The sequence below is a fragment of the Netta rufina genome (genome assembly GCF_964035555.1).
Source record: "Netta rufina genome assembly, chromosome: 1".
NCBI lineage: Eukaryota > Metazoa > Chordata > Aves > Anseriformes > Anatidae > Netta > Netta rufina.
Genome location: NC_140123.1, coordinates 11296564 through 11324178, shown reverse-complemented (window position 1 = coordinate 11324178; position 27615 = coordinate 11296564). Strand labels below are relative to the sequence as shown.

The 27615-nt window shown below is 37.0% G+C and overlaps 1 protein-coding gene across 1 annotated transcript in view; it reads left to right on the top strand.

The window, feature by feature from the left end:
- Window positions 1-24195, top strand: part of SLC36A4 (solute carrier family 36 member 4) — a gene marked incomplete at its 3' end in the record, with an annotated part of 64792 nt that extends 40597 nt beyond the window's left edge. The window contains exon 10 of the mRNA XM_084306119.1: window positions 23894-24195. Coding sequence (XP_084162245.1) covers window positions 23894-24195 — 302 coding nt within the window. The remainder of the gene's footprint in view (window positions 1-23893) is intronic.
- Between the last annotated feature and the right edge of the window lie 3420 nt (window positions 24196-27615).

Here is a 27615-nt window from a genome sequence, read left to right as displayed (position 1 = left end):
AGCTTACAAACAGGAACATGAAGTAGACACATTTAAGGCCTTCTTTACTTCTGTCTTTTAATGCCAATGATGGGCCCTGGGACCCCTGGAGCCCTGAGCTGGAGGACTGTGACTGTGGGAACGATAAACTCCCAGCCAGTTCCAAACGTGTGCAGGATTTGCTGCTCTAGCTGGATGCACATAAGTCTATGGGGCCCAATGGAATTTGACTCAGGGTGCTCAGAGAGCTGGCTGATGTCATTACAAGACCTCTCTCAATTATTTTCAATGTTTTTGGGAATCTGGAGAGGTCCCAGTAGACTGGAAGTTGACAAATGTTCCGATTTTCCAGAAGACTGAGAAAGGAGACTGTGGTAGTTACAGGGCTGTCAGTCTCACTTCAATCCCTGGTAAAATTGTGGAGATTAGTCTGGGAGTTACTGAAAAACACTTGAAAGACAATGCAGTCGTTGGTCACAGAGTTGTTGGTTCATGAGGTGAAGGTCATGTTTAGAAAACTTAATTTGCTTTCATGACAAGGCCACCCACCTAGTTGACCAAGGAAGACAGTTGATATAATCTTCTTGGATTTCAGCAAAACTTTTGATATTGTCTCTCACGGTGTCCTTCTGGACAAAATGCCCAACATACATGTCCAAAACATGACACAATGGGTGAACAATTGGCTGATGGGTTGGGCTCAAAGGGTTATGAATTTTAAGAACCTCTTCCATCTGAATCAGTATAGATGTAATGGTAATGCTTTTTAGATGTAATGGTAATGTTTTAAGGAATTTTTAGAAATAATTTATAACAGGCAAAGAGGTGAAAATTCCATGTAAAATAAGTGTTATTTATTGCATATAATCCAATACCTGTGTAAAATTAGAGATGAGTAAGTGTGCTGTACGTATTATTTCTCTTGAGTTATTTCAGCTGTCTGCTGTCCTTTTCAGTTGCATGTACACATGTGCGTTATTATACCACTGCAATACAATTAATAGATGAATCGGTATATTTGTATAAATACTCTCTTTCTGGATAATAAAATCTTTCATTACAATGCTATGCTCTGAATATAAAAGGAATTATGTGTGGATTACCATGATTCCATGAAATATTTATTGGTATTACCCACTTGGAATTTTTGAAATAAAATTGGAGACATTTAGTTTCAAAATGTCTTTTAAGAATTTTCTAGGTGTCACCTGGTTTCTTTTGTATGACTGTGGAGTGGCTTTTTAGAAACACTACACAATTTCTGTGTCTCAGCTTACTACTTTTTTTGACATGCTATAAAGAAGAAAATTCAACTTGTTCAGGGATAGAAAAGGAAACATACTTGGAAGAATTATAGAATCATAGAATATCCCGAGCTGGAAGGGACCCACAAGGGACCCATCAAGTCCAACTTCAGACCATATGATGCATTTTTTTGTTTGGTTTCATGATTTTGTGGAACTTGACAACCAGTTAAGATATTTGCAGTAACATGACAATTGTGGGATGTAAAAGGAGTTGTATGTCTAGATCTGTAAATACTTGTGCTTAAGTTTTGAGAGGATAACCAGCTTTTTTAGTGTTAGAATCGGTATCTTAAGTTTTCTTATTAAACTAACTCTTCCATTTATCTTCTTTTTTTTCTTGAATTTTGAACTTTGTAATCTTGTAAATGTAAACGATTTGCAGAGGTGATGACTTCCTGCCAGTTGCATTTAACTTAAAGTGTCAGATATTAAGTTTCTGCTTATTAGAAGCTTATAAAAATAGTGAAGAAGTAGAAGGATGTATTAAATGCCAAAGTTGTTTTGTACTGTAAAGAAGAATCCAGGACAGATAAACTGTTAAGCAATTATTTGCTGTAGAATCACTTACCTCAATTCTAATGAGCTATTTCTATTTTAGTTTGCTTCACTCTGTGAAACAATTTAATAAAAAATAATCTTTTTTTTTTTTTGTCATTTTTCAAGGAGAATATGTCAAATAAGATTTAGCTACAGGTATGGACTGATTAGTTTGAGACATAATTTCATACTGTTGAAGACTAGTGGGTGTAAAGGTAGGTTTCCTAAAGAATTAAGTGCATAAAATTGTTCCACCTATGTACCCCCTGTAAGCAGCATTTAAAATCATAGATTAATAGATAAAATTAAGGTTAGAAGGGACCACTGAAAGTCACATAGTTCAGCCTTGTGCTCAAAGTTAGACTAACTTCAGAGTTTTCAGCCACTTCTGAAAGAAGGATGCTGGTCTGAATAATGAAGAAATTAATGCAAACTTTTCATAAAATTTGTCTTAAGGCTGGAGAAGTGTGTGCTTCCAGTGCAGGAAAGACAGGTGGAATTTGATGCTGTGTGCTCTGTTCAGCATTAGCAGTGCTTATTTTTGTAGCTTATTTTTGCTTTTTAAGCTTATTTTTTGCATTTTTAGCTTATTTTTGTGATACCATATTCTGAATCAGGGTATCTCAACAGACAGGGGTGGTGCCTCATTAGCAGGGAGGTATTGCATATAGGCCGCTTACTGCAGCTGCCATTTCTGAGATCAGGGAAGAGCAGGATCTTCATGCATCTTTTTAACCTTTTAACTGTTCTGTGAGTGTGGCAGGTCAGGAGCACTGGCTAAATCTACAGAGCTACCTCATTACCTTTTTGGTTACTCTTCCACCTCTATAATCTGATGACAGCTGCTTCTAGTAGGAGTGCATCTTGTGCAGCTGGGACTTACTAGATCTTTTTCGAACAGTTACAGCCTAGGGAGTGTGTGTGTATTTATGCATATATATATATATACATACATAATGTATATGTAATGCATATATTTATGTGTTATATATAAAAATACATATTAAAAATAGAATATAGCCATTCACAGAATGAAAGCAATACTCTGCAATATCATAACTAGCACATATATATATATTATATTGTATTATATGCATTGTGGTATGTATTCAGATTTTTGTTCTTCCTTTGCTAATTTTCAGCCTTTTGTTTTGTATAGATGTGATTTCAGATATATCACAAAAAGTCTAATTGCCCTCTTGTTAGGAATAAATCCTTTTTTTTTTTTTTTTTTTGTATTATGATGTCATACTGACAGCTCTTCCAGCTCTTCTTCCTTGGTTCCCAATGATGCTTCTCTTACAGTAGGTTAGGAGAAATCTTGTCTTGTCATGCGTCTTCCTTTGTAGCCTCTGCTAGATCCATCTAACTTTGCAGGTTTAGGTTCAGATGCTACATTTTTGTTCTTCCGCATATCTCAGCAGTATTTCTGTCACCTACTGCTTTTTCACTCTCCTGGTACTGCTTATGGTCTTTTTTGTAGCATTCTCCTTGAGCTTTCAGATCTCCACCTACATTTTTTGCAACTTGTTGGAAAAGCCACTCCATCTATTCTGTGTTAATCTACTGCTCATAGAGTAACTGGAATCCTTTTGTAACTTTCCTGGGTTTAACTTATTTTTTTCATCTTTATTCTTATGCCTTTTCCTTTATGCTTGTCTGTACTTTAATTGGATGTCATAATTCATTGCAATATCAGACAAGGGGCCAGGGGATTATTAGTTTGAATGCATGGAACGAGCCATTATTATTATTATGTGACATGTAGGCAGCTTGACAGACTATATTACAGATCTGAAGTCGAAGTGGCTTGTCTAAGAGCGCTACAGTTACGTGGTTTGTGTTTCCTTTAATTACCCCTACTTGATAGTTGCAGAATATATTTCTTACTGAAATATGGAGGCAAAATGATTGTAAATACTTGCTGCAAGTGCACCACTGAGACTATGGTAACAGTTTAATTTTAGGACATGGTGCTTAGAAATATAAGCTAGGCTAAAAGAATTTACTTTTCAGTTAAACGTAAAATGATAACTGTATTTGAGGTCTGAGTTAAAATTTTGATCTTCTTTCTAGGTTGTCACCTAGAAGTTGGATATTCTCTGGACATATCCAGTAGAATGAAAATGCTGCTTAGAGACCTTAATGAGTTTTGATTGCATAAGTACATATTCCAGATTTGTTACTCTTAGTAACAAATGTTAGTCATTTTTTTAAACAAATTAAATCTGAAATAATAGTTACTGGACTAAAATTGACAGGCAGCTAACTGAGGTTAAGGAGAAGTTAAAGTGTTATGAACGAAAACTAAAATAATTCAGTTTTGTGACTTTGTTGAGCTGGATGTCTTAGATCTAATTCTTACTCAATTTTGTGCTGAATTATCTATGGATAATAATTATCTACTGTTAAAAAACCTGCCTCCCGGGGGTAGAGCAGCCTGATGTGGCACTATTGGAAACTGAATTGTTTGGCAATGTTAACAGTTGTTCAGCAGAGAAAAGGTGACCAGGATCCTTCGTGTTTTGGCTCTTGTGCACATTTCGATGAGTCAATAAGTGTTTTAGAAAGGCCTTTTTTTCTTTATAGCTCTTTCAGTATTATCAATAGAAGGAGCCAACGTCCTGTGTGACTCTGGTCTGTTTCAGTGCAGGGAAGAAGAGTTGAAGTGTCAAGCATATCAATCTCAACTAAAAAGATAATTCCAGTGGCTTATTACCCTCACTGTTTTGTTTGTATATTTAAAATCTTTTATTTGCTTGTGTTACATTTATTGAGCTTCAACTTTGAGTCACTGTGTCTGTTTATCTTTTATCTGCTAGACTTCAGCATCCTTTTTTAACATTCTTTCCCCACTTGTTAATGGGAGCAGACTACAATTAGTTTATACTTTTTGGTAAAGTAAATAGACTGATTGTAGGAAGCATTTTCCCATCCTTATTTAAGAGGTTCCTTTTTGTGCAGGCTATAGGAGAATTCTTTTTTAACACTCACACAATCTCTTTCACATCTGCCAGATCAGAAACAATTTTCAGTACAGTGCAATAACCTCCCTATTTTAATAATGTTCTCCCATACTTATGGCTACATTATCACTTTGGGTTGTAATATTGGCCTCACGTTCACCTGTGTAGCTGCCCAGGTTCTCAAGGCAGTAAAGCAAAGTCATTCATTCCAGCCCCACGTAGCTAGTTTATGGGTAGTATGTCCAGCAACAAATTGTACTTCTAACCCATAAATGCATGTTTGTCAGGAGTACTGACCTGATACATGTCTCACATAAATGCGGGTAAGAATTGTGCATCTCTCACCATATTTTGTCCGAGAATAAATTTTCTTATGCATTCCAGATATATTCTCAAATAATGCCCACTGTCAATGTTTCTTAATTAATCGGTGGCATAAATAATCATTACCAAACATCTATTGGTGACAATTACTTAAGAGTATCAGGTGTGGTTACTTATTTATAGTGTGAAAAAGAATTACTGGTGAGTTAGATGTGTTACTGCTTTCCAGAAATTTCATCCTATCAGTGGAACTTAATGACAACTCTAATTTACTCTGACTGTTGCTGTGCTGTATTATTGTGTTTAAGACTCACGTCAAGTCTGTTTTGTCCTGTCAGATGTTCCAAACTGGTTTTATGCTGCCCCCAGGAAAATGTAAATTATTAGATGTGGCTTCTCAGCTCCGACATCTGCTAATACATTTATAAATTTAATTCTTGCACAGAGGCCTATCTTTACAGCTCAATTTTATGAGATGCTAGGGCAGAATAATGAGAATAATCCTATTGTCTTTTTAAAAATGGTATTTTTATTCCTATTTTATTCTTTTTGTTTATGATGCATTTAATAATACATACTGCAGAATATGGATAAGATAATGTACTGCTTGCCTGTCTTGCAACTATAGCTGTTGCCTTTAGCTTCCAATAAGCAAGTTAGTAGAAGCCATGCCCTATGCCAGACTTCTGTGGTCTTTCTGGTAAACAGACCTGGGTAAACATTTTACTTCTGTTGCATGGGTAGACTCAGTCATCTCTGATTCTACATAGGTACCTTTATTTAACACAGCTACTTTTAACTTCCTTTCATCACTCTTGGAATTTTGACATCAGAGTTTTCCACAGAATATTTCCTTCTTCTGGGGAATAATGTGGATGGAGCTTTATTAACAAGTTGCAAATCCATTTCACATTAAAATGTAGTCTGGAAACTAAATCATTTTCAAGGTCTTTCTATTTACATTAGTTTTTAAATACATTGTGATGTGTATTCAGAATTTAGTATAGGGAAAGTGAATGATGGGAGTTAAAGTAGAAAACCATATTCTGTGGTTGTAAGTGCCTAATTTTAAACATGTAAGATATGATTTTTCAGAATACTTAGCATTGTATAGTGGAATAGAGTACCTCATGTAGGTTCAAAGCAGATTCCACTGGCATCAACTGCATCAGAAGCTGCTCTGAACTTGTGTGATCTCCCCCCTTTCTCTTGAAGTGCTTTTGTTGTTTGTTTGGCAAGTTCTCATGGGCAGTGTCTGTATCATCTTGTGCATGGGTGCAACACTTAAGCTCTGTCTTAATTCATAAGAGACTAAAGTCACAAGGGAAGGATCATATATAACGATATACGTTACAGTGGCACCCTGAGTACCAAGTAGAAACATTATCTGTCCCGTTTGCCTAAGGATGGCATTGTTAAGTTCCATATCCCAGCAAGTAAGAATGCCAATACTCAGCATTGTGAATTGCTTTGAACTCACTCCCTGAATGTTACTAGTTTCGTGGCTTTCAGATGCAAGAACCTGCAATAGTCTGCTGCACCAAGTGCCACATGGCCCATCATAGTTTTTTTTTTTTTTTTTTGCATAAACATATCACACGATGTTTTATTATATTCAGCCATTTGTTACAAATAACATGAAGATTGATAATCTTTAGTGAACGTAAAATGCTGCCCTGCTACTTTGGTAACCGAATCAGTAGCAATGTTGCTTTATTTTGCTATCAAGCACTTTGTTCATATTTAATCACAGCAATTATTTCTATTGTGCTTACCCCCTGTTATTTTATATTATGTAGGATGACAGTTATTTGCACTAAAACAATTGCTCAAAATATTTTCTGTGTTTACTCTTATTGTGATTACTGTCATTCTGGCTCTCTCACTGCAAGAGCAAAGCATTCAAAAGTATTCATGTACAGACCATCTAATACCTAAGCTGTACTTTTTCTTGGGATTCAACCATCTACATAAGAAAAAACAAAAACAAACAGTGCAAAAAATGAAAAAGCAAACCTCTCTTACTTGCCAATAAAAATTATAATAGGACCTTGAAAAATGTTGCCATATTCTCCATATCTCCATATTCTTTTTTTTCCTTGGAAGTATCAGGCCTTTTTTTTTTTTTTAATATCTTAAATATATTAATATATTTAAGAATATCTTTTAATCACAGAGCTGAACCTAGGCTGAAATCTCCCCTTTTCTGTACTGTCTCTCACTCCAGAACATTCTTCTCAAAACATAGAGACCAGAAATGCACCAGAAATTAAATTGTGGGGAAATGAGTTTTACGTGACAGCAAAATGATGCCTTGTTTTCTGACATTTTAATTGGCCTTTTTGTTGCCAGTACCCCAGTTTTTGTTGCCAGTATGGTTTCAGAAGCCTGTTGACAATGTCTCCAAGATCCCTTCTCATGTTTTAAGGGGTACTTCGAAGTCCAGCACTATGAAAGTGCTACTGAATTATCTTCCCCATGATGCATTACCTAACATTTATCTAAAATGCATTCAATCTGCCAACTATTTGCCAGCTTCTCATCTTAGTAAGGTCCTTTTACCATTCCCCACCAGTGACATGGCATTCAATTACCCTCAAGGTCTGATTTCCATCTTCATCCCTACTAGACCCTTTCTATACATGTAAGTTCTATTGACAGCTGGCCAGACCAAAGACACACAAGCAGTTTGGCACTAGTTTACACACAAAATGAAATGGTTTTGCATTTTAGCACTAAGATTCCTCAGGATTATTGGGTGCATAGAGTGAATAGGGAAAGACAGGTCTACAGAAAGAAGCTAGTTCACCTCATCCCATAGAGTAAACCTTAGGTAAATACCTTTAATAAGAATTGTACCATTCTTGCCAAAATCTGGATGCCTAAAAACAAGCTAGTTGTGTAGACTCCATTATATAAGGCAAAGATCTAGTCAACATTGTAAATTAAGTTTTGGGCTAAATTCAGCTAATCAAATACAGAATTAATCTTCAGAAAGCAAGACACAATTCCCTCATACTCCACTGACAGGATATTTTCACAGTTTTTGATTGCCACCGTCCTGCAACTGCTACATCACACATTGCATTCCTCATGGTTAAGACATAACTAAGCAGGCTTAACATGTTGATTACACCTTGTCAAGCATTTCAGGCTGCTCCTCTATACTTAACTAAAGTAGATGTTTTCTAGAAGTATGGGTCTCCAGCAACAGCACTGAATTTCGGACTGTGTTAGGTTTTATTTCATAACATCTTTGACAGTAGTATTATACAGGAAAAGATTTTCTTTAAGTTGATTTTTGCTTGCTTGGATGGAGAAATGTAATTGTTTTGGATCCTTTTCAATGTCATCTCTCAAAGGTTTCATTTTTAATGTACCGTTTTATGGGCAGCTGAATAATAATGTAGAATAGACTGCCTTTTTACTTCTGGCACTGTAATGCAAGTCTAACAAAATGTAAAAATGCTTAGCATTAAAGCAGGCAGTTATTTTTGTCCTGATGTGCTACTACGGCATTGTATTTTACCTACATATGTTTGGTTATAAAAGATTCTCCATCGATTTTATCCAGTGATAACATTAATAATGCAATTGGCTCCTTCTTGCAGTCGTCCCATGTTTCTCAGATATCTATTTAGAAGCAAATTGTTCTGAAGTCAAAAGGGAGATTCTCATTCACCTCAAGGCACAAGATATTTGCTGAAAGGAAATAGTCTGTATGAAATAAAATCGATTGTGTTTTTATCTGGCACTTAGCAGAGCAAGCTCCTGCCATAGTTAATATTACAGACGTCCAAATATTAATCATCACAGTGTCTTACCTTACTATTGCATTCATTATTACTCTGATATTTCCTTTCCCTGAGAATCATTACTTTTTCTTCTGTTTCACCTCTATCCATCTCCATTTCTTTTACTGAAGCTAATTCAGAAAAGCTGCATTAGAGCCAAGTACCAGAATCAGTCAGCGCACTGTTGTTTTCCACTACTCATAGTGATATAGCTTTGTATCTCTTTGATTTAGAACATTGAACTGAGAGTGAGAAGTTTGTAAGTATTAAAACTTGTGTCAATTCAGATGAAAAAGTGAAATAATGTCTCTCTACTAGCACTGAGGAAAATTTGAGCAGAAAGCTATTTAAACTGCAATAGAGCTGTATGATTCAGTGCTCGACTGGCTCTCTGGGTGCATCATCTTTCTGCCTCTGTAACTCCCCTCAGATGTTTTCTCCTTGCATCTTCTTTTGATTGCATATTGCCTAGGGAGGACATTCAACCATGGCTTTTATCACATTCCCTTAAATTTTCTTCAGAGAATTTAAGCGGGCTGCTCAAAGACATATTGTTGCCCACCTGTAGCTTAAGTGGATGTGCTTGGTTTTGGAAATCTGGCTGCTGTGTTAGAAGCCTAGTGCAACTTTTATGGCCTATTTAAAGATTTAAGTTGTCAGTGATTTAGTCTGTAAGAAGAACTCTTTTATCTGTGTCTCCAATTGAAAAGTTGTAATTTTGTTTGCAGTGTGACAAATAAGAATAAGATGTTCAGTCACTTTGAATAAGTATCTGACAGATTCTATTGAGGTCCCTGCTTGAGACCCATACCTGTTTATTAAGAACCTCTGAACTCTTCCCATGACATAGCTTTTGAGTAATTGTGTAACTCATTATTTCCTTTATTAAAGCCTGGGCCAGTAGGTCACAGTTTGTGTCACCTGTATGTACTTCTCAGGGTCACTGCGCTCCTGCACTGTGTCTATTCTTTTATAGGTGTTCTGGGTTTTGCAGTTAAATATTTGGGCTTATCTAGGAACAGAAAGTAATAGGTTTAAAAAAAAAACAAAAACACAACCAAGAACAAAGCATGGAATAAACATATAGGATTTGTAGTTTTTTTGTTGTTGTTGTTTGTTTGTTTGTTTGTTTTTGTTTATATTTGTTAGTTTAAGTCTACCAGAGTTATAAGTTGGTAATTGTTGAGCAGTAAGTTGTCATTAATTAGAAGAAATAAATATTGTAGCAAGAGTTAAAGCCATTCCAGGGCAAAAACTTGCTCTGTCATGTTTAGCAGAGCTAAAGCACATGGCTCAAGGGGAAGTTGTGCTGAACTGTTTGGTGTGGGCATTAAAGATGAAAATGTAAGACTTTAGTTTTCTAATGCAGAGGTTTTGAAGAAATGCTAACATTTGGAGAAAATTAAACTGTCATTAATAAGGATAAAAATACCATAATAATGGAAACAAAAAGCCAATGAAAGAAGTGTAATCTGAATATAAAGATATCATTGTGGTAATATGTCTTACATAGTAACACCTTACTTTTAGTATTTGAGCAGCAGCCAGCTAAAATGATAGCTTGTCCATGACAGAAGTCCTCCTTTAAACTTTGTTTTGTTTTGCTTTGTTACCCATTCCCAACTGCTTCATTATTCTTTTGGTGGAAGTTTACATTTCAGAAATTCTTAAAAATTCATTTGCCTTTGACTGAAAATAGATTTTCACGGAATGTGCCCATTTCTTTGTAGAGGCCAGTTTATAAGAAATGACCAAATGAGCCTGTTGCCTATAAGGTGACTTCTCTGTTTTAGAGCTGTAAATGAAATAAGGCTGCTTTTTTAAAAGGTGTCTTGTTAAAGAAAACATACTTTTTTATTATTATTAATTCTCTGCATAGCAGAAAAGTTTAAAGAGTTAGTTTCCCAAAGTTACGGTAATTTTAGGGATAAATACCCTGCCAGGGGCTGGTTTATCTCATATACCTTTACTCTTTCTGACTTGTGCTGCTGAGTTGAGCTGTGGTTCTTGCAGAATCTCCTTACAAGCATGGCTTAAGAAAAGGGAAACACAACTTTCATGTCGTTCCCTCGTTCCATTGGGATTTATCATATTTTCTTCCCTTAATTATGAAGTTACATTTGCATCCTGAATAGCATCCAGTCAGTCTGCTGAAAAATATTCAGCAAAACCAGCCACCCAGTATTTGCTCAAATAAATTCCTCTGACTAATTGACAATGAAGTTTAGCAAGACTCAGCAGGGAGTCTTAAGATGTTATTTAATATACTTTTGAAGGTCACTTAGGTACAATTCCAAGTTGTTTCCTGATACATGTTATAAATAAGACCTAGTAAGCATGCTGCTAAGCAAAGGAAGTAATATGACTGGGGAGCAAAGTAATTCTATGTGGAAAAGAAACTGAAATGTACTATCAAAAACATGGAAGGTATTTATGTTTCCCCTCAGGAATATATAAAACGTGGGGCAAAATGCTAGGAGATACCATTGCTACCAGTCTTTGCACTTAAATAAATAAATAAATAAATAAATAAATAAATAAAAACCATTTCTGCTTTGGAGTAGTGCTACTTCAAACAACGAAAAAAAGAGGAAAAGGGACCGATAAAGCACCTCTTGTCTATAGGGTTTCATTTGTCTTTGGATGTGCTGTCCTCACAATAGGCTTGTGAAAGAAAATGAACAGTAATGCTAATGGATGAGTGAAATGCTTCAAGCTATGATGTGCAGCACATGGAACAAATTTACTGCAAGGCAAGAAAAAGCTGACTCTACTCAACATACCTAGGTTTATCTTCGGTTTACAAATTATTGGCAGTTTGTTTTAGCTTTCTAGTGGTACTTATTTTTCCAACCTGTGAGAAGACCAGCGGCAGTTCCAGTAGGGGCAGTGTGGTCCAGTGAATTCCCTGCTATGGACTCTACACAGAGCTTACTGAAGAACCAACATTCATCTATGCATACAAGCATGTGGCATTCTGGATATCACTCAAATGACAGCATTTAAGTAAGATCTTATTCAAATGGAAGAGTGGCAGGGAGCAGCAGTACTTGGTACAGAGAAAGCACATTCCCAATCAGCATCTCAAGTTGATTGCAGTCTTGTGTGAGTTCATGTAAAATGAGTGAGAACTCTTCTTCACCATCAGTATTGCTAGGTTAACAAGAAAGAGCATTTAAAATTTAAATAGCAAAATAGCACATCTAATAAATATATATATATAAAAATAAATTGATTGTCAATCACTTAAAATGAGCCCCAGCATGATATCTGTTGCTAAGAATGGGGTGGTTTAGCAAAACAGTTGCAACTAGCAGGAGGTCCTGAATGCAGATTTCTAATTAGAAAAGCCCTTTATTTTCAAAATAATTTCCTAATTTAGAGATAAGGAAAAAGCATTTATATGCATCTGTTTAGAGAGCCAAAAGTGAAGAGTTTTTCTTTCAAAGTGCTAGAAATTATAGGCAGATAGGAGGTAAGCCTTTGAAGACTGTAAAAGATAAAGGCATCAACAGTGTATCTTGAAAATATTTGAGAGCTTTTTCACTTTATACTGAAAACAATTGGCAATAAAGAAAATACTCAAGGCCACCAAACTATGGCTTTTCTGCCATTTAATGTACTGGCATCATAGTGCTGCTTTTTATTTTCAATAGAAGTGAAACATTGCTTTGAATTCTTTGCTTTTAAATTCTTTCTTAAAACTTTTTCATAACTGGAATTAGTCACTCCAGGCATTTTCTTTGCTGGTGCTTCAAATAAGCATAAGAGCTAAAATATTAATGATCCCTCAATGTTATTCATGATTAGTGGCTTGATAAACTGATCCTCACAACAGGCTTTCAAATGTCTTTCTAATGTTTTATAAAGGTTTGAAGAGGAAATGGCTTGGTGGTGGTAGTTTGTTGTTTCTTCTGAACTGCTTTAGGTCAAAATTAGCAGTTTTATAAGTTTTATTTGTTTCATTTCCTATGCCCCCAACATGTACAATGAGAAGCAAAATTGACTTTGAGTCTTGAGATCCATATGGAACCGTATGAGAATGAAGTCCTCCATGACTTAACTATAATGTCTTCAGTAGCCTGCAGGAGATTTAGGACTTTGAAGATCTGTTGTCATAATGAAGTTGTGTTGCTTTAACACATCAGAGTAACCAGCGTGAAACTACCGTTTGTTAATAAAATTATGAAAAAATTTATAGCATGTTTTAATCTGCTACATCCCTGTGATGTTACTTTTTCAGATGAATGTTTTATTTTCATTTTACATGATTTTTCTTTCTCTGCCATATTTAAATTTTTTGAAGTATTCCTGAAAAGGAAAATGCTCACGAGTGACTGTATCATCTGCTCAGATGGATGTACTTGATAAATTCATGCTATAAATGGAAGGGATGGATAAGACTTTGTCATGTAATTAACTGGTTGAAGCTGTGCTCCAAGTACTGTGCCATGACTGAGGAAAGGACATAGTCATTATGCTTTTCAGGCAGAGGAATGTTCATCTTAATAACAATATACAATATAAAAAAATGATGAAAAATATCTTTGATAGAAGGAGAATTATGAAGTTCAGTGTGTTATGTGTAGTGAATAGTTAGGGGACTTCTGCTAGTGGTTAGAGCTTTGATCATCAAAAACAGATACCAAGTGTTACTTGTCTTTAAGCTGAAATCACACTAATTCATATTAAAATATTGGAAAATGCAAATTTTCATTGATGAGGGTAATTGAGCTGGCTCACCTGTGGAGGCAGCACATCCTCTCAGCAGGGGTAGCGTTCAGCACTGTATGAGCCTCTTAAATTCTTGCTGAATCAGGTATCGGTGCTCTCACACACAGTTTTGCATGAATGAGTGTGTGGAGTAATTCCATTTGTGCTGCATCTGCCAGTGCCAGGTCAGCATCCAACATGCAGCCTCGGACATCAGGGGACTCACCTTGGAAGTCACTTTGTATTTTGTATTTTCATGATATGTATAAAAAGAAGGAAGATGATACTTCTTTCTCAGCCTGGCCTGATGCTTGGCAGTCTCCTAGGGAAAGGGAGCTGGCAAGCTTGACCTCTCTGAGACATGGATATTGTGCTGGACAGCAATATAGGAAAATGTTAAGCACCATCAAAATAAATCTTTCAGAGTCTGGACAGGGCACAAGCATGGAGGTGACTAAATTCAGGATTCCAAATCCCCCTGAGAAACCAGATTGTAAGTGCTCAGGTCAGTTACACTTGTGGCTTTGTGTGGTGGAAAAACAGCTGCTCTTTTGGGATTTTGTCCCAGCTGACCAGGATTTCACGCTGAGCGATGCTGTCCCTTGGTATCACCATCACAGAGCTTTTGGGTAACAGTACTTTATGTGATGAAGAATGATTGTCTTTAATTGTCTGTTTATTTCTTCATTATGCAACTAAGTAAAAACATGCTACCTGATTTAAAGCTTATTTAATTATTTTATCTGAAATTGCCTCCCTTTGATGCCTATTTTTTGAGAATGAAAGGAAGATTGACTGATTAACCCAACAGCAATAGGTGGGGAAAAATAAGAATAAGAGCTTTTTTTTTTTTTCCTTTTTTTTTTTTTTTTTTTCCCCATGTGGGAAGTTAAATAATGATTAGACATCAGTACCATGCTTAACTCTCATCTTGGATAAGCTATAACTGGAGGCATGCTTGCTAGACTTGCCAGGTTTTCATATCTTTATTTGGAAGGCTACCAGCAGGCACCATTTCTGCTTTGTGTAACTGATACTTTCAAGGACGATGGCAGCAGAGATTGCAATACCTGCAGATTAAAAGATGGTGTTGTAATACAGTAATATCTTAGTATTGCCTTTTATCCTGTGGGAGTCCGTACTGCTTTACAAAGTGTATTTACTCACAGCTGTTTCATTGTCCACATTAAAGCATTACAAGAGCATTATGGTAGAGTTTGGAAAATGTAATCCCTAAAATTGAATGCAAAGCATCTGAGGATAGCCAAGGAAGGTGTCTGATTCATGTAACAGGAGCTCAGTTCCTTATAAACCATGTAGGCACATGGACAAATAGGAGTAATTCTCTTTGATATTAGAGTTCCAGGGGAAGCATTAAAGCTCTAATAGCTACTGCAATGATATTAAAGTTCATTACTTTCATATTGTTTTTTATCTGTCACTGTCAGGGTACCTTACAAAGGAGCTCACTATCCTTACTGCCATCTTGCAGATAAGAAAGCCAAGGGGTATGCCCAAAGCTACTAAACAGACCTGTGCAAGTGAAATATGCTGAAAACAGGTTTACTAAGCACAGATTTAAAGCTTTATTTCTAGAGCTATAGTGCCTTCCCTTTGCTTATGGAGCCACAAAATTCCAGGAGGTACAATCCTGAGCCATGGGGGATTTAGAAGCTGTTTGAGAGATTATGTTCTGGTACTTTTATAGTGTTGAAAATCACTTTCATTGACTGTTTCTTTAGACCAGTTGCATTCCTTGTCTCCTCAGAGACTGAGAATATTCATTTTCCTGTCTAGGGGCTTTCTGGTTCTTTGCTGTCTTTTCAGATAACAGAGCACCAAACAAGCCCTTATTTTTGAACAACCTGACCATATCTTACACAGATCTGTCACATCACTGGCTCTTACAAGGACTTTCTTCAGGAAAGATATTTAACTCATCTCCAGACAATTTATGGCAGAAGTAACAGTGAGGAAACTAGGGATGGTTTAAATTTTAAACTTAAATAAAAAAGGTCTCATTTAAACAATCTTCTCTTTTTTTTTTTTTTTTTTTACAAACATGATAATGTTTTTGAAACCTGCTCTATTTACACAAGAATAAATGGTAAAGGAACAGTTACCTTGAATACTGTTACATACCTTAGGACCAAGACTAACACAATATAAAGTCTGTAAAATTTGTCATTAGAAATTGGATTATTTTTTTTTTTCATCAGCCTTAGTGAATTTATATTTTTCCCTATCATTCTGAAGTTCCAAAACTGAGTTAATGGATATTTTTCTTTGAAAAGTTGTGGCGTTTAACAGCACCTATGTTTTTCGTAAGAGATGATGGAAGTTGCCATAAAGAGAAAGAATTCAGGATTAAAATGTTGTCTTGATGCATTCAATTCACTTTCATGAAATATACAGCTAAAGGAATTTTTTTTTTTTAAATATAGATAATGAGAACATTATGCTTCAGTGACCTTGCTGCTTGTTTGTTTCCAAGTGTAAATGAAGTTGGCCAGTTACAGAATAGGTGTATATATTTAAGGTGCATTTGAGTAGTATAATTGTGTATTTTCAGCATAACCCCTTAGATTTTTTTAATGAAATGAAATATTAGAATTCACCTTAATGCAAATAATTAAGTGAATATAGACTTCAAAAGAAATTACCTAAAATAAGATGGCATACCAATGATGTTGTACCTGTTAGCTGTTTGTCACATGATAGGTCATTGGCATTGTCAGCTTAGTAGGCATTTTCTTCTTAAACACTAATTATACTGGAAAAATGGAGGAGTCTTTGCCTGGCTTTTGAAGTAAGTAAGAAGAGATAATTTTGTGAGAAAGATAGTAACTACTAAAGCACAACGTAGATAATTAATATATTCAAGGATTTATATTTATGATTATCTTTTATTTCATAGGATACATTCTATCTTTTTGTATTCTTCTGTCTTAATGCTAGAATTTCTATCTGTGAAATTTTGAAATGGGGAAATGCAAGTACCTAAAATGTCAGTAGTCATGAATTAGACACTGATTATTAAAAAGCAAACAAACCACAAAACAAAACAGCAAAGCAAACACACAGACAACACACGGAAACTCTGTTTGTTTGTTCTCTGTTCTGATGATGATAACCGGAATATGCTGAAGTTAGGGGAGGGGAGGGAGGAATCAAAAAAAAAAAAAAAAAAAAAAATCCAAAAGAAACACCAAATCTCAGGAGGTTATAAATGCTGATAGGTTACTCTGATGCCAGTCCATTTCTCAAGGGTCATATGTCCAAGGCTTCTGAGGTCTGTGAAGAGTAACGTTTGCATTTCCATGGAGAAAAGAGTAATTATATTCCTAAATGCTTATGAAATGTTTTTTTTTTTTTGTAAATAGTTTTTTGTTAATACTTCTGTTATTGTGATTTTCTATTCAAGTCCTAACAGATGATATGATTTTCTTTAAGAAATTTCTGTTAGTAAATATGAGTCACTTAAGGCAGCTATCTGGAAATTTATTGTAAAACAGAAATGAAGCTTACCTCTCTTTACGTCATGAAACTATAGAATTAGCTGCATGTGCAGTGAGAGGAGATGTACTGTAAGGCCCTCAACATGCAGGTGTACTGCTCTGGCCATGCCTATGCAGGGATTGTTTGATTCAGAGGTGTCTGCTCAAACACAGCGCTGCCTCTACCTTTGGCCAGTTTTACAAGGGGTGGGTGATCAGAGTGGAAGGTGATGATAATTTTGATTTTTCTTTGAATTACTATTGTATTATTATTGAAAATCCTACTGAGAACTCCAAATGAGACTGTAAAAGTGAAATTCACCTCACCAAACCTCAACCATCTGAAATTCGGGTACCAGATCCAAATAACTTCAAGAAACAGATCATCCTTCTTCAACTCTGGAGGAGGACAGAGCTGCAGACACAGTGTCTGTGTTTTGATGTGGGGGCAGCCATGCATTTGGCAGCCAGGTTTCCTCACATGATGAAGCAAGCTGTTCTCTGAACTTCACCTTGTGAGGTGAAATGTCAACAAATTAGGATTAAAAGCATCTGTAGACGACTGCATTATGGCCTGTAAGCCATAATTTAGTACTTCATCTGCCTAAGCCTGTGATCACAGCGAGCTGAACCTGCACGTGGTTCTCCCTGTGAGGCCAGGGCACTTGGCAGCTCGGTCTTTCTGCATCATCAATCTACACAGCAGGCTGTAACTGGCTTGTGCCTGTGACACCAGCTGTTGCAAAGCATTGTTTTAGAAATACGTTGGTTGATGGTTGTCTTTTTATGGCCATAATTCTCGAATTTAGTTTTAATATGCAGCCGTGAATTCACAAGCTATTTATGTGCATGTCAGTAATAATGCAGAACACTCGTGCACAGTAGACATTGATTGTACCAAAAAATTCTCAGTTTTCATACCCCCAAAATAAGCAGGCAAATTTGGATACTTAAAAACAACATGAAAATCCAATCATTTGCTTCATTACTGCAGCACTGCTGATGTCCACACTGCTGGGTGAACACATCTTCTTCCCTGTAGAAATGAGCTGAAGTGATGTAACAATTCCACAGAAGCTCTACATGAGGAAGGACAGCCATGTCCGTTCCCATGATGACATTCCCAAATCCTACTCAATGTCAGAGGTTACCACAAAGAACTGTATTTTGTTAGTTTTAAGGCTTTGGTCTAGAAACTTAGTCTGTACTGGAATGAAACAGATACCTCTGAACCTGGGGGGGAGGAGAAAGAAAAATCAGGAGAGTGAACACTTTGTGCCTCAGAACATCTCTGTGATGATCCCTTTTGCCATCCTCCGTATGAATTTCTCACTCAGCCTTTCTGGCATCCAATGTGTTTGGTCTCACACGTGTCCTGTAATCATACACTGAAAACCGGGTTCTGAAGACAGCTATCAGAAACTTGAAAGCAAATACCAGCTTTTGCTCAGTTCATGCAGTAATCGGAAGGTATATAGTAACATTATTATTTTCAAGGGTGAAGGCAAGAAAAGCTGCTTTTTATACAAAATGCATTTAACGTATTACTTCCCAGGTCTTGTTTTTGGCATAGATGGCAAAGTACCCATGTGTCACAGCCCACCTGCGGGGAAGGGGGGAGCGACCCTGATTCACAAATCCCCTTGATATATACGTAGTGCAGCCAAGAAAAAACTGTGGAATACAGAGTGATGGCAGTGAGGGGAGGGAAATACAATTTTCCAGCACCACTGGAAGCAGCATGACTGATTCTTCAAGGCTTTGCTGCTGCTTCCAACTCACTTCTTTACCTCTGCTTCCCATGACAAAAACATGTCTTGTCCTTGAATGAGCAACATTCATTTTTGCTTGCACTGTTGGGAGCCCTTCAGCTGTCTCAGAGTAGCAATTTATTTTAAGAGACTGAAGTAGAGGGGACAGTTTAATAGCAAATTTATTTCTAGTGGATCTATAGGATCAGATGCCTGAAAGAGACTGATCGGCAGTAAGAGCAGCGTCAGGACTGTAATTGTATCAGATCATCCATTTGGAGCTCAATATTAGTATTCTGCTGTATGCTTTACACTCATTTGTTGAATCTAGCTGCACATTATACTTGTTTAAATTGTTGTGCTAAAGTGCATCTGAAGAGATTTGTAAGTAGCAGTAGCAAAGCTGAAGTAAACTTACTGCAGAGACAAATGAATAAATGCAGCATCTCAAATCTAACAGTCTAGCCAGGTGTCGTTTGTGAGCCCATGGGTTATTCTTTGCTGAACATTGAAATACTTTTGCAGGTAATTCAGTGTGCTGTGCCAAGCACCTGTGCATGTTGGCTTTAGGAAGACCACTTGGTGTTGCAGTTCTGTGCAAATTGCAGCATGAGGGATTTGTAGGGCCTCACAGCCTGGTTTGCTTTCCATGCTGGCATCCAAAAGGGTGAATAAAAGATGAATTCCACACCTTTGAGATACGGATGTGGAGGGCTGGGGGAAGGAAGGGATCCCCTGCACTGAGCAGGTTGTTGGGGCTCTGCTCTTTGCCAGGGCAGTGTCCTTTATTACCTCTCATTGTGAAGGGCACGGTTATTCAGCCCATCCTCACTTGAATGACTCTAGGCCTTCCAAGTAGTATAAACCAAAGCAATCATAAACAGGGAGTTGTAGTGAGAGGGCAAAGGGAAGGTTAAATGAGAAGGACCTTATCATTAGTGATAATGGTCATGCTTTTCACTCTAAAGGGACTAAAGCCCAACCACACGATGTATGTGATTCTCCTGCATGCGAGCTGCCTCTTTTTTTTCTCCAGTGTGAAAATAGAATTTGATGCTTTGTAGTACAACTACAATTTATTTTCTCCTTTGTTTTGTTTGATTTTGGTTTTGAGATTGAACTGTTGTTTAGAACCATGCATTTAAAGAACTTGTGTTATGCAAATTACTTTTTTTGTTGTTGTTGTTGTTGTGAAAATGCAATCAATGTTTAAAAAAAATCATTTTCTGTATGTCTCACAGTCTTCTAATGTCTCAAAGAACAGCTAGGACAAAGAGCACCTCAAACCCTATGTTAATTAACTTTTTTACCCAGAAAAAAATAATTTTCTAATTCATGATTATGTAATAGCAGGATCTTTATCTAAATCCTTTTTTCTTAAACTTCACCCACCAATGTGTACATTTTTGCTAACTGCGTTCAAAGCCCTGAAAATTATTCACAAAAGCTTTAATTATTTGCATTAGACAGTTTCTCTTCAGATTAATAACAGGTTTCTGCTTGGTTTTGTATTCCTTTGTATATACGTATCAAAACAGTTTCATTTCCATTGTGGAGCTCTCGAGGAAGGCATTCTTCATATGAGGGGGGAGCACAGGCTGGGATATTAAAATAGCAAGGAGGATTCAGGCTGGTATTTTACAGTGTTTTTTTGCCTGCAGACATAATTCTTTGGCAGACATTTAATTGTAGGCACTTTTTTTCTGCCTGAAAGGGACTCATTCCTTGACATATCATAGGTTCCTGTCTTGTTAAAAAACACAGTTTTGTTTTATGTTTTTAGGGCAATTTATTTTTGGACAATTGTCCTGAAAACGTATGTCAAGCACCCATTTCTAATACATCAATTCTCTTGGAAAAGCAGTAGTAAAGAGGTGGTAAAACTTTTTATTCCCCACAGAGATCACACTGAAATTAGTTCAGCATGCAAGTCTGCCTAGTAGTATACTGACTCTGTAATGGAAATTAGTAAAAGAAGCACTATAAAATGAACAGAATAAAATTAATGCTATCTTTCCACCGGCTTGATATGTCCCTTAAGAAAATAGAAACATTCTGCTATATTTCCCCTGGGTCCCCAAAAGCCCCAGCTGACACAAATGTGTTACTACATGATAGAGACAGGCTAGAGAATTCATTAATACTAGTTTTTGTGAAATTAGGAGAATTTAGAGTAGAAGTAATGTGTTACAGTCCTTTATATCTCTGTGAGATGCTATGTTCGTATGGCTCTTGCTCCCAACTCTGACATTAATATTGTAGGGCTTCTGTTTTCAGTTGGGATTCCCAGGGCTTCCAAACCAGAAAGTTTCATGACTATTGATAAATGTTCAGAATTTCTTCTTGACTTGGTATTTTGAAATCTATATATGGCTGGGAAAATCAGGCTCTGTGCCTGTCAAAGTGCCCCTTGTATACTTCTCCCGGAAAACGGGAGAAGCAACTGGCCCCATTCTTAACTGTTGAGGGCATTTTTGCTAGATAATAAATAGGGCTTGCATTTCCCTTGGATTGTTAGAGAATACATAAGATACACAGAGAAAAAAATACATAAGTCCTTGAAAAAGGTTTCCAAACTTCCTCACACAGCAATACCCAGATTCATACAAAAACATGTAAGCCAAACATTTGACAAGATTCAAACCAACACACATTTTGCTTTCCATAATCCAAAGCAATTCTAAACTGTAGTTTTTCTCTTTTTCCAATTAAAAAGTATGAAAAATATCCACGTTATTTGTAATAAAGCAGGATGTTTCAAAGCAAACAACTATAAATCAATCAGTACCTTCTAAATTCTGGACAGATGTAGACTTGATGTTAGTTACAAAAATCTGGACAGATGTAGACTTGTAGGTCTATTACAAAAGTTGAAAATCTATGTTTGATGAATATACCAGCAACTCAAATTGGCAAGATAATAAATGTGTAGCCCTCCCCTATGCTTCAGAAGATCACATTAAGGATATTACCTAAGAGTCATTGCAAATATACTTCAACTGCAGTTTCCAGTTACTTACTTGTCGTGCATTGCTGTACAAGTATGATGTACAAGTATGATGGCCTGAGCAGAGTTATGGCCACAAAAGTTATAGAGGTGGGTAGTGTGTGACTTCTGCTAACTCTGATGTAATTCCTTTGTCGTTCTATTCAGCTTTGTCCTAGATGAGGTGTAAACATTTGATATTTCCAGTCTATTAGTGTCATACTCATGCAGTGGAAGAAACTGTTATTGAGTAGGTCTATCATAACAGTGGGGTAAAAATTTTGGCTCATCAATTTTTGAGTGTTGTGGTGTTCTTAAGGGTTCCCAAAGGACACCTCCGTCTCTACCCAAGCTCATTGCGTCTCTCAGATCTCTGTGGAATCACAAAGTGTTCATGAACTATAGTCAAGGCAAGCAAGGGCAAGTTAATAGGGTTTTCTTGCCAGATCTGTGCATGATATAGTTCTTTCAAATAGGATGGGATGGAGAATCCTTAATCCCTCTGTGGTCTTTTAACTTCAGCCATGCCTCTTTTTTAAGCGTTACCTCTGTAGGGAGGGTTTTTATTAAAATGCGTAGCAAATGGTGCCTTGTGGCAGCTACCTGGTAACAGCAGGTAACTGTTGTGTTGTGCAAGTGAATTTTTATTATATTTTCACAAGACAGGACTGAACTCCTTCTGCTCATGATCATTTCAAAATTGGAAGTGCAGAGAAGTTTGGTACACTCTTAGCAAAATAAGTGGGATGATGTGTTGTACCACATCTGGAGCCAAAATAGTTGCTACTGCACTGCAGTATGAGCATTTACTAACCCGTGTCTCTGTTGTCACAAGTATATTTGCCATTGCAGATTTCCTCAAGTTGGATGTTCTCAATGGAGGACATTAGCAATAACATAATTTGGCTGTGTTGCCTTCCATAATCAGATTTCTCAGAATTTCAGGTTGTCAGTGGCAATCAGCCCCCAGTGAAGATGCTCTGCAAATGGAAAGTTCAGCCCCAGAAATTATGAAGCCAATACACACTTTCTGGTTTACATCCCTACATGTTATATGAGGATTTCCTACCTGCTTGGGCCATTTGTTTATCACCATAAACGTTATTTCCAGAATATTTAGTTAGTGGTGGAGTTGCTCTAAAGCCAAACATGTTTTTGTTATGGCTTAAGAATTAAGAAGGGAGGTAAAAACCATATTATATGCTATTTTTGGTATTCTGGTATTTACAGACGTTTTCCCCACTCCCCTTCTTTCCATTTGCTTCCTTCTCCTGATCCTTCTCCTGATCATACTGGAGTCTGTGCTCAGCTGGCCTTTGAAAGCTGTTTTCTAACAGAGAAACAAAAACAGTACATGCATTACATGACAAACTGGCATAGTGGGCCTTGGTTTCAGAGTTGTGTCTTGGCAGAACTAAATTCTCATTCAGCTAACTGTGCAACTAGTACGGTGGCATTTCTTACATTGAATGCAGTTGTATAGACCAAGATTTTTCAAGAGACGAGTCTGTAGATAGGTGATGGAAATGTTTGAGACTGCCGAGTGGCCAGTAGGTTTTGTGTCCTTTTTGAAGAACTTTATGTAATTTTATGTTATTAATAGTGATGTATTTTTTACCAGTATCTCCTGAGCACCGTGCACCATCTCCTTCTACTGTTTTGCCTGAACTTTATTCTTTTGGCTTAAAAAAAGCATAAAAGAATAAAAACATCTCTGTACAATTTCATATTTCTCATTTCTCTGTAATTTGCAGGCCGAGTTTACGTACCATGTAACTACAAGAAAACTTTAACTTAGAGCTATGCCAACTCATACAGAAATTAAAAATTAAAACTGAGTATCTCACATGAGCATGAAAAGGTACCCTGCTCAGAAATACATACATTAATCTACACAGTGCACACCACTCGTATCTGGAAACATAGTGAACGATAGAACTTTTTTAAAAGCACGAGTCCCTAGGTTATGTGTTTGTCACAGTTTTATTTTTCATAAGGATGTTGAATCTGCAGCCAATATTGCTCTTCTTGTGTTTTAGGTGCTGTAGCAGTTCTGATCCCTCGCCTGGACCTGGTGATTTCTTTCGTTGGAGCAGTCAGCAGCAGCACTCTGGCACTGATTCTGCCCCCTCTGGTTGAAATCCTCACTTTCTACAAGGAAAACTTAAGTTTGTGGACGATATTCAAAGACCTTTTCATAGCTGTCATTGGAGTCGTTGGCTTTTTAACAGGGACGTATGTGACGGTTGAAGAAATCATTTACCCTGCATCCACGGCTCTAACTAACACAACTGAGAGCATCCCTGCTGATTTAAATGCTACAAACTTGGTGGTTGGCTAAAAGAAATTACCAGATGCCATGAACTATTTTGTTCCTTAACGAGAATCCAGGATGGATGGCAGACCTGCACATGGGTCAAATTCCAGTGGATTTTAAATGAATTCTTGAAAAAATGCATGCAGCCCTTTCTCACTCTGTTATTTGTTCATTCTCTCATTACTTCAGATCTGCTACCTGAATTAACCTCTTTGCTCTCAATCTTCTGTGCTCATCTAGTGAAAAACTGAATTGGTGTCAGGATTTAAAATACATAGAATGATACAGGAAGGTGAAGTGATCTTAGATTATTTGCAAAACAGAAGAAGGGTTTCCTAAGGAAGTTAAGTTGCTTTCCTCCTCAGAAAAGGTGTAAGTTAGTCCATCCATCAGATCTCTACACAAAGCCTAGGCACTCCTGTTTTCCCTCCAGCTCTGTTTTAAGGGCTTGTGTGGGAGTTCAGTGATGCACAGACCTTCTCTTGGCTGTCTCTAGTGGGTTGCACCCCAGTGAGCCAGAGACACTAGTTATAGAAATGAAGACCTGTGTTTTTTATTTCCATTCTGGGGACTGTGATGTTTGCCTTGGCAATACTTTTGGGTGATTACAGTTGTGTAGCTCTGGTCCGTGGGAGCTGGTTTGACTGGAATTATGGTGCATTGTGCAGAATGACACCCACTCTTCTTCAGTCTTTCCACATTGGCTCCAAGGGGAGCTCTTCAAGCAACTGGAAGCACCAATCCCTCCTAATACAGTTTGGTAGAGCAGACTGTGGTTGGTGGGTTACATGACAGTGAGCATAAAGGCACTTTTTCATGCTGACAGTCTGACTATTTAAGCTGAAAAATACACAAGACTGATAGAGGGACAAGGCTTAAAGACTAGATCCTTTATTAGAGCAAAAATGAGCCAGGTAGGAGTGCTTTTGACATCTTGCATGGTCTGTTACTACCTGTTTCTGTACCATGAGCTGCTCAGCATGGCCAGACCCTTGCTCCAGGGAAATGGCATCCATGGAGCTCTGCAGAGCCATGGGGGTAGGGCTATCCCAAGCAGCTTCAGGTTTCTTGATGGTAACTTTTTTTTTAGAAAGAAAAGGACGAAACACTACTTTCTAGAATGGAGCTTATGCCATGCTTTCACGCATATAAGCTGTGGGTTATCTGTGAAGGAACTTGTAATTCACAGCACTGTGAATTGCAGGGGGGCCCAGAGGGTGTCCGCTTTGAAGCCTATTTTCCCTAGAGTGCCCCACCTGCCTGCAGGCTATCTGAAGGTGTGGGTTGTCTCAGGACTTGCTTTCGACTACTGGTACTGTGTAGAAAGGTACAGCTTATATGAGATATAGGGCATACATGTGAAAATGATATTTTTTTAGCAAGTAATTATTTATCTCCTTTGGATTTTGAAGGAAATGTTACAAAATGTTGTTTATTAGAGCAATATTACTTTCTTCAATGAAGCAAAAAAACACTTAACACCACAAAAGATAAGCAGTTTATTTTTGTACATTTTGGTAGCTGCTGCCCTAACCCATTTTTACACTATTACTTTATCCTTAATTTCAACTGTACAAATGTATAAAATGGTATTTTTTCCTTTACATATTGCTATGTACATATTGCTAAGTCTGTAGACTAACTATATTTCTACTGGAGCATATAATAATTATTTTTGCATGCTTATGTTCTGCCTTAAATAGGATCTAACATGCCCTTTACTAATTTTTGCTTCTTTTGTCCATTTTGCAAGGAAAAAAAGAACATGTTGATGAGTTGGTAATTGGGTAGAAACAAGTTCTGTTCAGCAAGCCTGCGTGCTGAGTCCCCAGCCAGAGTCCTGATTTTCAGGGCTCATATTTGACTTTTTGGCTCACACTGCAAAGATGACTTTCACTCCAAATGCCAAAGCTATATTTTTGGTCTTGTTTCCTAAAAACACTCTATATTTTGTAAAATAATAGAACTCTGTTTATCATAGTCCTTTCTGTTATGAAGAAATTCCTTTTTCTAAGGAATATATTTAATTATAATATACCAAGACATATGGTATGCCAAAACCTCTGTGTTATATTCATACAAATGAAGATAAGAATATATGTAGTATTTTGGTTGCTTTCTGTATATTCCTCAGAAATTTACCCTTTGGCAATCTATCATTTTGCATTACAGTGCTAAAATAATATAGAGATAGATGTATCTGCATTTATATTTTCTCTTCAGAATATTTCTCCAGTCATCTGCAGTGTGGTGACTGCATATGAGCACTTTCATCTCCACTGAAGGCATTTCTGATAGGGATTTGTTACAGCATGCAGTTTGAACTGCGTGTCCTTGTTCAAGCAATAGTTCTGAGCAATGTTCTTATTTTAATTTTAGCGTGGACGAAGTTAAATACTTCACAGGCGCTTTGAAGGGCTGAGTCTCAGCCGGTTTAATGCTATGGTATTAACCTGTTGTATGAAAGTGCCACTGAGGAGCAAACACAGTTAATTATCGGAGAGGCAAAAGGTAACTTCAGCTTTTTGTCTTCAAGGCTTTTCAGTCTTTAAGCCGTTTTGAAACACATTGAAGATAAATGTTTCAGTCTGCTTGGTAATACACCTGCTGTGTACATAAACCAGACACTACGCACTGATAGCGTTTCTGCGCAGCATATTTTACATGATACTAAATATTTCTACATGGAACATTTTTAGTGAGACCAATAGGATTTAAATTAAAGCTATTTTTTCCAATTTGCATCTGTCTACCCACATGTGTTTGGAAAATAAGGGATGGTCAAGTCCGTTCGTATCATCTGTTCTTCAGTGATTGTGTCCTAGTGAACACCTCTGAGAAAGTCTTTCTGCCTGGGTGCAGAAGTTGGCCAGCTCAGAGTTTGGTGGTAATTTTTGACAGGTGCAAGTGAATACTGACATGAAGATTTGCTGAGATGGGTCCCTATAGCACAGGTGAATGCAGCAGCTTTTTGAAATTCAGGCCACCTGTTTAGAAGCTTGATAGGTTTGAGGAATCTAATCTGAGCCGTCAAACTTAGGATAAGCTGGCCTGAATACAAAGCCTTACAGATCTTTCTACCATGTCTGACTATGGAACAGCCTGTCAAGGGGCAGATTTTCAGGCAGATGTATTGCCATTCATTGATTGACCAGGTATGAAGTAGTGTTTTTATGCAGTGGGTCACTGTTGCCATATCTAATGGTGTATCTTTTGCATCTTTAAAATGTTTATTAATATATTTTATACAATGTTGATTTTCTCCTACAATGTAGGATTTTCATTATTTTAACACATACAGGGCTTTGTGTGGCCTGCTCTTTCAAACGGAAAGAGTGAGGAATCAGAATATCTTGCTCTTGATGCAACTAAAATGTCGCTAATAGAACTAGAAAAGAACTACTACGTCTGAATAATAAGAGTGTTCCTGTGAAACATTGCCAA